General features: G+C 39.1%; 1 protein-coding gene across 4 annotated transcripts in view; it reads right to left on the minus strand.

Moving 5' to 3' along the window:
• plekhh3 (pleckstrin homology, MyTH4 and FERM domain containing H3) overlaps positions 1-9,024 on the minus strand; it is a 49,584-nt gene extending 40,560 nt beyond the window's left edge. For all 4 annotated transcript variants that reach the window (XM_034055645.3, XM_059006552.1, XM_059006553.1 and 1 more), the window contains exons 1-2: positions 8,293-9,024; positions 1,069-1,124 (exon numbers count right to left, since the gene is read on the minus strand). In XM_034055645.3, the coding sequence (XP_033911536.3) occupies positions 1,069-1,124; positions 8,293-8,430 (194 nt within the window). In that variant the 5' untranslated portion in view covers positions 8,431-9,024. The remainder of the gene's footprint in view (positions 1-1,068; positions 1,125-8,292) is intronic.
• Between the last annotated feature and the right edge of the window lie 880 nt (positions 9,025-9,904).

Here is a 9,904-nt window from a genome sequence, read left to right on the forward strand (position 1 = left end):
TAGACAATCATTAATTTGCCTATTTTGATTTCATTATTATTATTTTTATTTCTTTCTTAGCAGACGCCATTATCCAGGGCGACTTACAGTCGTAAACAAATACATTTCAAGAATCACAGTGCAAGTAATAATACAATTAAGAGCAAGATTTCATATGCACCACAAAAACTACAGAATCAATGGGGTGTTCTAATTGTGACCGAAGGGCATAATTTGTGTGCAAATGTGGGAAACCTTTTTTGGAGGAAGAACCTAAACAAAAATAAATGTCAAATGTGGTTTGTGTGTGCTTGTGGGCAGGGCAAATGGCACAGGGAAACCTTGAGAGAGAGAGTCATTTGCAACTTAATCCACTAGGAGATGGGATCACAAGAGAAGGGGCACGGCCAATAAACATGTGTGCTGCAAAAATGCAAACCAAATAAATATCAATCATGTTCAGTTTTACATAATCACTTGATCATTTACAGCTTGTTTTACAGATCCTGGTTAGGACAGACTACCTAATGTAAACTTAGGCAAGGGAGACTGGTGCTAATCTGTGAAACCAGCCTTAAAGGAAACAGACCCTGTCGTACACCTTTAAATCAGCTGCTCCCATTGGTACCTTGACTTTCTTATCAAATCCGATTTATCTTCACAGTACTGACAGATAATGTAAATAACTTACAAACACAGTATAAAATCCAGCTGCTCAGTAAAATGCCTGGTCTCACAGACTGCTTTACAAAGAAGTTTAATTGAAAGGCCAAGAATAGCCAAGTCACTTAGCAAGTACCTTCTCTTAGTTTTATTTTCTGCACAGGAAGTGAAACTGCAGTGGCAGAATAAATTATCCTTACTGCTGGGAGTCAAAGTGGAAAGCCTACAGATCAATGAGAAGGGTCTTGTGAGAAAATGATTACACCAGAAAGGCATTAGACCTTCTGAGGCCGAGATACTAAACAGAGACTACACCAGAATAGAACCAAAATAACTGTTTCCACGCTGAACTCTTGTGAATGGAAACCGCTCCTTTGAAAGCAGCCCGCTACTGAATAAAGACAGTGAAAGTCTTGCATCGCTTACCTGCTAGGTCCATTGGCAGTGCGACCTGGTTGGGTGAGAGTTATATCCAAGGGACCCTGCCAACGTAAACAGAGACATTACATAACATTAATAAGACAGCTGCAGCAAGCAAAGAAATACAATCAAACGAAAGTCCTTTGGTGAAAAGTCAGTCATGGTGTTCTGCTCCTTCAGTCACCTGCCTCCAACATTGGGTCAGCCTTTATTATTATTTATTTCTTAGCAGACGCCCTTATCCAGGGTGACTTACAATTGTTACAAGATATCACATTATTTTTACATAAATTACATTATTTTTTACACTATTTTTACATACAATTACCCATTTATACAGTTGGGTTTTTACTGGAGCAATCTAGGTAAAGTACCTTGCTCAAGGGTACAGCAGCAGTGTCCCCCACCTGGGATTGAACCCACGACCCTCCAGTCAAGAGTCCAGAGCCCTAACCACTACTCCACACTGCAAAATGTTCAGAACAGTGCAAAAATGACATGTTCAGAACAGTGCTTAACCCTGTAATGCCCATTTCTGTATCACATGTGATACATTGCTTAGCAATCCCTCATTTATTGTTTTTTATATATTTATATATAAATATATAATCCCCCCCCCCCCCCATGTGTTGCCAAAAAAGGGCCAATGAAAGTCTAGTTACTTGGGCATTACAGGGTTAAAGTTATAAAACTAGCAAGAAAACTTAACATTCCACACAAATGAAACTTTTCAGTGGTTTGAATTGGGAAATAATAACAATAACAATAATAATAAAGTGTTAACTGCTTTGATTCATTTTGTTTGTTTTAAATCTAGTGTGATCAGGAATCAGAAATATCTTTCTGGACTCTTGACAATTAGCATTTAACCTTATGCATTGTCCATATTTACATATATGTTGCCTCTTGCAAGGCTTCCATCCCTATACCAATATACTAAACTTAAGCATGTATGCTTTCTCAAGCTTCTCAGCCATGTGTTTATTTTTTTTATAAGCTCCTAGACAAGGCTGGACAGCTGTGGAGGGGCCTATCCCATGAGCCCCCCTCCTTGCTCCCCAGCATGTGAACTTCAGCCCTATATTAATCCCCACTGTCTCAGCCCAGCCTATGAACCCAAAGCTCCCAGGCTGGTGTTGATCTTCTCCCTGCATTCTCCACCCCTCCAGCCTCATGAACAAGGTGCCAATTACCCTCAGCTGAGATGGCGGGTTCATAATACACAATCCTGTCCACTTGACAGCCAGCCAAGTCTATTAAAATGATTTAGCTCGAGTTGGGGTTGGGTGCAAGGGTCTTAACTCTGCAACTCTAAGTCGCATGTGGCTGTTCTTTAATTCATCTCGGCACTTTCTGCACTCTCTTCAGCTACGAGCACAAATATTAGCCCTATTATAAAAAAAAACTGTTCTTTATTCCATGTAGTGGTGAATTAAAACTAGATCCTGGATGTGGAAAGAATTTGATTCTCTGATTTGTGAGAAAGTGACCTTCTTGAATAATAAAAAAATTACTCGCACATACTGAGTTGAAGCGTCTAAAGTTCTGTGAACGAAAACTCTAGATGAAAAAAATAAATAAATAAATAAATCAGTTAGCATAACAACAAGCAGACAAATTTATCTTCATGGCTCCCCCAAACTGGGCTCTAGCTAGGCCCAATCATAAACCATCCTTGTAGTTATTGCTTGCCCACTGACACAACACAGAACAAAAAACTCCAATTCTCGTTTCCAATTGTAAATTTTTTTTTTTTTTTTTTTTTTTAAACTCCCGGATACATCTACTTTTACATAGACAACCCCCAGGGGAAAGACTGGTTACACACAGATACATCATCTAAGAACAACGAAATATGTGTTTGTTATTTAGGAAACCATGGTGACACCTGGGTATTTTCATATATTCTGAAGAATGCCAAATCACAAACCTTAATAAAATGATGAGCTTAATCAGAGGGTTACAGTGGCTAAAACAAAATAAAAAAGCTACATATATAAATAATATATATATATATATATATATATATATATATATATATATATATATTATTTATCGCCCATATCCATTATTTTACCATTTTACAATTACCCATTTATACAGTTGGGTTTTTACTGGAGCAATCTAGGTAAAGTACCTTGCTCAATGGTCAAGAGTCCAGAGCCCTAACCACTACTCCACACTGCTGCCATATTATAGTACATTATATATACACACACTCATATTCCAGTGCCACTTTCATGCAACTCAAAACAGAATTTGCATTATCATTTGTTTATTTAGCAGACGCCTTCGATTTAGGGTGTGTGAACTATGCATCAGCTGCAGAGTCACTTACAACTACATCTCACCTGAAAGACGGAGCACAAGGAGGTTAAGTGACTTGCTCAGGGTCACACAATAAGTCAGTGGCTGAGATGGGATTTAAACCGGGGACCTTCCGGTTACAAGCCCTTTTCTTTAACCACTGGACCACACAGCCTCCTGTTTAGTACACTGTATAAAGTTGAAGACCTTTTGCATCTTATTGTTTTAGATTTCATTTAGGATCTCTGCATGTAATCAGAATTAAGCATTCTATGTAGCAGGTAGTAAAGCAAAGCACTGTAAAGCCTTCTGCATCATACTATATAACATAAAACAAATATATTCCTTAAGGGTGGGGCGCCCATGTAGAATACCAGCAACATACTGGACAATTACATGGCCAGCAGGTGCAGTATAACCCTGTTTTACTGAATGTCAATCATCCTCCCCATGTGGGAGACCATTCCGCCATTTTTGCATTTGTTTAAAGAAAAAAAACTAAAAACGTAAATAAAATGCAAATTTAAAAGCATTTGTTCCACGAATGCAAAACTACACTTTAAAAAAAGGGCTAAAACCTGTGCTAGTGCCAGTGTACCTTATATACCGACATGTTGGTTTTTTTTGCAGTACAAGACAAACTGTATATACACTGATACATATATAACTAGAAATAAGACCTCTTGAACAATTGGGGTTCAGTTAAGAGTTGGATTGCTCAATAAAAATAAAAAAAAACCTTATTACAAGATGAAGACCAGCACTCATGTCACGTCTTCCTAAGAAGGAGGACTGTTTATTTCATTATTTTAAATTTTTTTTTTTTAACAGCATGCGCAAGCAGAGACACATTGCCTTACTCAGTGTGTTACTCAACCAAAGTTAATTGCATTATTATACAATTAATTGGTGATTACAATTAGGTAATTTCTTAAAAGGGAAAGAGTCAACATTACACTAAAACGATACACAAAAGTTGTTTTTCAATACAATTATTTGGCAAAAATACCATTACAAAAATGGAACCAGTGAAAGTTCCTCATTTAAACCGCCTGGCGTTTCAGTTCGATGCATATGTATTAAATTTAGCTTCTTTTTTGTTATTAAAAGTATTCCATCATGATCACCAAAAAAAACAAAAAAACGCTGGCATGTATATGGAGATCCTCACTAACACTGTCAGTATTAATAAAGTTTCAGCATATTGTAGCTTAGCATGCCAATCGCCAATGTATGCAGCTTTTCATTACTTTGTATTTCATTCTATTGATTACCAAGGGCTCTTCCTTAGAATTACGCTGCTAATCCAATGTATTTTGAAGGAGTTTGATGAGAGAGGTGTTTGTTTCCTTGCCTGGGGAATGTAAGCAAGGCTTCAAGACAGCGCCTTATCAATGCCCTTTGACACAGTGTAGGATATCCCAGAGGGGGGATGGGGGGGATCTGAAGCATTGTGGACCCAGTGAAAGCCATCTGTGCAAAGTTAAACACTGCCAGACTGTGTGGCTGTACGAGCATGGACTTCAAAAGCAACTAGCTACGTTAGACATGGAAATTGTCAAGCTAGTGGATGTTACTGAAAAACACAGTGAACCAGAGGCTTTTTCATTGGTATTGGTTTGTGTTTAAGGTTTTTAAAAGGTCTGGTACCTCCTCATTGGAGTGCTCTGGTAGAAAGGACCAGCACTGGCTATAGTTTACTCAGGATTCTGTTCATTTGGCTGTTCCGAGGGTTCGAACACATACGGCAGAATTATCTTTTGCACATCAACCCCCAAAGACGGGGAACTGCTTCATCATAGTATGAAGATGGAATTAAAGATCATATCAGGGAATTGCTTAGAACCTCTTTCAGTCAACATGAACTAATAGATACACGTGTCTTATTTATTCAGTTCATTAATCTCTGTATGCTGCTGATAAAATCTGAACCACACGTTTTTATGGGGTTTGTATATTGCAATTGTCTTTCTCAATAGGTGCATTTCCTAACTATGCAGCAGCGTGGAGTAGTGGTTAGGGCTCTGGACTCTTGACCGGAGGGTCGTGGGTTCAATCCCAGGTGGGGGACACTGCTGCTGTAACCTTGGGCAAGGTACCTAGATTGCTCCAGTAAAAAAACCCAACTGTATAAATGGGTAATTGTATGTACAAAATAATGTAATTGTATGTAAAAGTAATGTGATATCTTGTAACAATTGTAAGTCGCCCTGGATAAGGGCGTCTGCTAAGAAATAAAATATGCATTTTGTTTCGATCTACTGGTAACACTGCAAATGGTTGCATCCAAGCACATTCTATCCAATGCTTACTTTTTGCCTGGTGGTTTGACATTCAAAAACAGATGAGAAATTAGACTCATCACTGATGCACCTTCCCGAGTGCATTAAAACACAGTCAGCAATTTCAATGCACACCAGCTCCTGTGTATTTATGAGGTTTGTGAAATCCGGACTGGGGGTACAGAAGAAGTGGTGTGTAAACATGTGCCATGCGGCTGCCCGATGTTCTCAGGGTAGTTACTGAGTGCCAGCGTTGAGGTCCCTGGAAATAAATAAGATGCGGTTCCTTCTTTATTTGTTTTTAAGTGATTGCCGTCGGAAGCAGGAAGACGTCACAGAGTGCAACACTGGGCTGTTTTGCTTGGAGGAACACAGATTGGCTCATTAAGATCCAGAGACAAACTGTCCTTTCTGAGCAAATCCAGAGATCTTCCGACCTCTCACGAGCACACATGCTATTACTCCGCAGTTGTCACTCAGCGGTAGCCCTCCCCCCCCCCGGATGAGAAGCTCTTAAAGGCACATGAATGAATTACAGAACCAAATACACAGTATTTTCAGAAAAAAAATATCCCTCTGGACACTTTAAAATTGAAAATACAGTATCTCCTAATTACAGAGCCTGGTTTCACAAAGCCAGATAAGCACTATTCTTGGACAACCTAATATGACCCTAGGCACAATGTCACGGCAGGTCTTCCCTAATAATTTGAGTAATTAGACCTTTTAAATTGTTCTCAGCGCCTAAAAAGTTGAAGAGTTCAAGTTACTTATAAAATGTTATAGCTAACTTGAAATCTGCAACTGCTGAAGAGCTGAAAACAAGTAAAAAGGTCTAATTAAGCAAATTGAGTTCAATTCAGGGTTTACTTAAGTAATTGAGAGCTCAGTTGAAATGAAAACCAGAAGAGACATGAGGTCCCCAGAACCAGGGTTGGGTTCAGTACGCAGTGCAACAGTCTAGCCAATATGCTCTCCCTAGCCTTACAGAACCTTTTCAGAAGACATGTTTTGCTGGAAATAAGTAAATATGGCAAAATCATCTTTACACATAAATACAACCAAGAATCATACATTTCACACTGATATACATTCTCCCTTTGAAGCACTACTTTCATCATATAAATATATTGTAGTAAAGTCTATTGTGGTACCCCAAAATTGATATCACAATGCAACTCCTTAGCAGTTAGTTGATCCAATCGCGTAGATGACTTAAAGCAGCTTTTAAAGTTAGCCGTGTTCAATAACTGCTCTGTTTCACACTAAAACGCAGCTTAGTTTTGCTGTGATCTTCCTGGAGTGTATTAATGAATAGAAACAAGGAAGAAGACTATAGGACCTAATTGGAACAAAATACTTGCCCTGGAATGGGACATTTCTAAGAAAATATTTGGGAAAGGTTTTTCTGGGGCCATTCTATCCTACGCTTGCCCTGGTAAAAATAATTCTGATGTAACTGAAAAAAAAAAGTTGCTATATCAAATATTTTCCAATATGCGATTGGTTTAGGTGGAGTGTGGAAATGGCTACAGCTTTCACAGATACATTCAGTTTCAGAATGTTAGTTGACTTTTTTCATGGGATGAGTTCTTGGTACCTGGATTGCGCTTCTTCTATGTGAATTTGTCAGATTCACAGTTATTTTGTCCAAATTGTTATTCGTACAATGCTTTGCGCACCTAACCCTAAGTGTAAACTAAATTGTAATGTTTTCATGTGGCTCTCCTGAGCACTTCCCCTTTAAGAAAATGAGTGGGCTTTTTTTTTTTTTTTTTTAAACTAAACCTTGGATTCGACAGTGAGCAAAAAGTCAGGGAATTGAAACCCACGGAAGTCCCTCAGGAGAAATAAAGTGGCATTAACCATTAGTGGCTATTTCCCATTCCCAGCGTATTCTTTCCCTGTGTCAGTTCCGCTACTGTCTCGCAGAAGCGTGTGTAACCAGACTTCCACAGAAACCGCAGGGAATTATAGGTATAAAAAAAACAATAGCCACAGTTATAAAGATGTAGGTAATAGGGTTATACCATTAAAATATGCTGTAAAACTGAAGTGTAAACGGAAATAACTTATTTAAAAAATACTGCTACGATATTTTTGCTGCAACTGACAATTGGTGAAAATAAATCTTTACGGTGATACTTCTTAGTTTTTTTTTTAGTTTTTTTATTACAAATATTAAATTAACAGTGTAACTTTCAATCTTTACCCGCATTATGCTCTTCTAAAATATATGTTACGTTTAATAGACAGCATTTAAAAAAAAAATCGAGAATGGACGGCTCTTCTGCAGATTCATAACGGACAGTAATATAGGAAACTGCAGCAGGTTTTAAGATCTATGTTACCTAGAATACCCTCTGTGATGTCGCATTACCTAGGTCTCTGTGAATCATATTTCAGTCATCATAAAACAGCGGATGCAGAACTTGACTGGACCTGCAGCATAGGGTTTGGATCTATGCCGTATTAATAAAGTATTTAATCATATCTGGTAGGTACTGTGCGCTCTGTCAAGAGACCATTAATTTGCGCTTTCCTCAACGTTAACACACGCATTCAACAGAGTACAGCAGAAAACCAACACACAAGCTACTGATTATTATTATTATGAAAAAGATTTAACAGGTACACCTACCCTGCCGTTACATGTCGCTTCGTCCTCCTTACTCCGCAACTCGAACGATTCCTCCTCCTCTTTCTCGCCATAATCCCGTCCAAGCACCGTGAACCCGTGCCTGCAGCAAAGGAACGAGCAAAACCCTTGCAAAGGCATTCAAATTGGGATAGCTCAGCGCCTTCTTTTGCAACCCTTCGTTTTGTGGATAGCATCCAGTGTCTCGCTGTATCCGTGACACACGACACAGACGGCCTAATATCCCTTTGAAAGCCGGGTTTTTAAAACTTACTAGTAAGTGCACTCCACTTGCTCGCGTCTCACTTTTCTGACAAGTAGAAACAGATGAAAAGTATTATATCAGTGTGTGAGTTTTTTGTTTTTTTTTTCCTTTATCGGCTTAAGGTTTTTTTAGGTATCACGACAGTAACACTTGAACAGAACTGAGCTCTAACCCTTAGTATCACTGTGCTGTTGAATACCTTGTTCGCCAGAAACGCCTGTTCGTGCGACACGCGGAATTTACTCAAAATCCTGCCTAGTCGTCTTCATAGCTACTTCCTGATGCCAAAATTAAGAGAGAAAAGGGGATTGACGCAAAAAAAGACTCCACCTTTGAAAACGCTTTTCACTGCATGCTGCCTTGAGGCATTTGACAGAACAACGCTACACACACGGGTGAAGAACGCTGTTTAGGTTGCACTACTGGCCGGCCAGCCGGCGGGCAGGGAGGTACTGAATAAGGGCATCCAATCGTTTGCCACTGTCGGCTTATTTATGCACACCCAAAGACCGGCCTCCGTGTTCCACGGAATGTTACATCACCAACCCCCTGGCAAGGTGTCAAATTCAAAAGGGGAAGGAGCTTATCACTCGGGCCCGCTTGAGTTTTCACTGCAGTTTAACCCACGCCTTGCGACTAGGCAAATTATCACAGCAATCTTCTCTATTTGAGACCGTTCTGCACCGTGGTGGATGGGGCTTACTGCACATTCACTGTTACAGGTGATTTAATGATTACTGTTTGAAAGTTTAGTCCTACATTTTCTATACAGTTGATCCATATCATATTGCTGTTTTTGCTGTCTGATATTAATTTTTTTATTGAAGTTAAAAAAAAACTATTAAATTATATATAAATAATAATACGATTTCTGATAGAGTTAGCCACATATTTCCTGCCAATGTTAATTCCATCATTTCGCATTGTTGCTCATCTGGTTTATTTAACTGGTTGTAGGTGTTTGAGGGAATGTCAAAGTCACAAGACTGGTGTCGCCCAATACCTTGTAACACAGGTTTCACCTCGAGTGACGTGTGGTGGGGGTGGGTGTGTGTGCATGTGTGTGCGTTTGTGTGCCCATGTGCATGCGTCTCTGTGTGTAGAAGGGTTGGGGAGCAGCATTTGATACTTGAGTGCCTTTCGCTGGGCTTTGTGATCTTGAAACGAATAGATTAGCCCAGCTAAAGGAAATTGTTTGGGCTTGCCTCTCAACTGAAACGGATTCCTATCTAGGAACTGTACAGCACCAGGGGAATTGAGTAGTTTTTTTTTTTTTGAGTTATATGAATGATCTTTTCTTTTTGTATTTTAAAATGAGGGATTTCATGAAAGGTCGCGGTCATGAAAGGT

The sequence above is a fragment of the Acipenser ruthenus genome, chromosome 33 (genome assembly GCF_902713425.1).
Source record: "Acipenser ruthenus chromosome 33, fAciRut3.2 maternal haplotype, whole genome shotgun sequence".
Taxonomy (NCBI): domain Eukaryota; kingdom Metazoa; phylum Chordata; class Actinopteri; order Acipenseriformes; family Acipenseridae; genus Acipenser; species Acipenser ruthenus.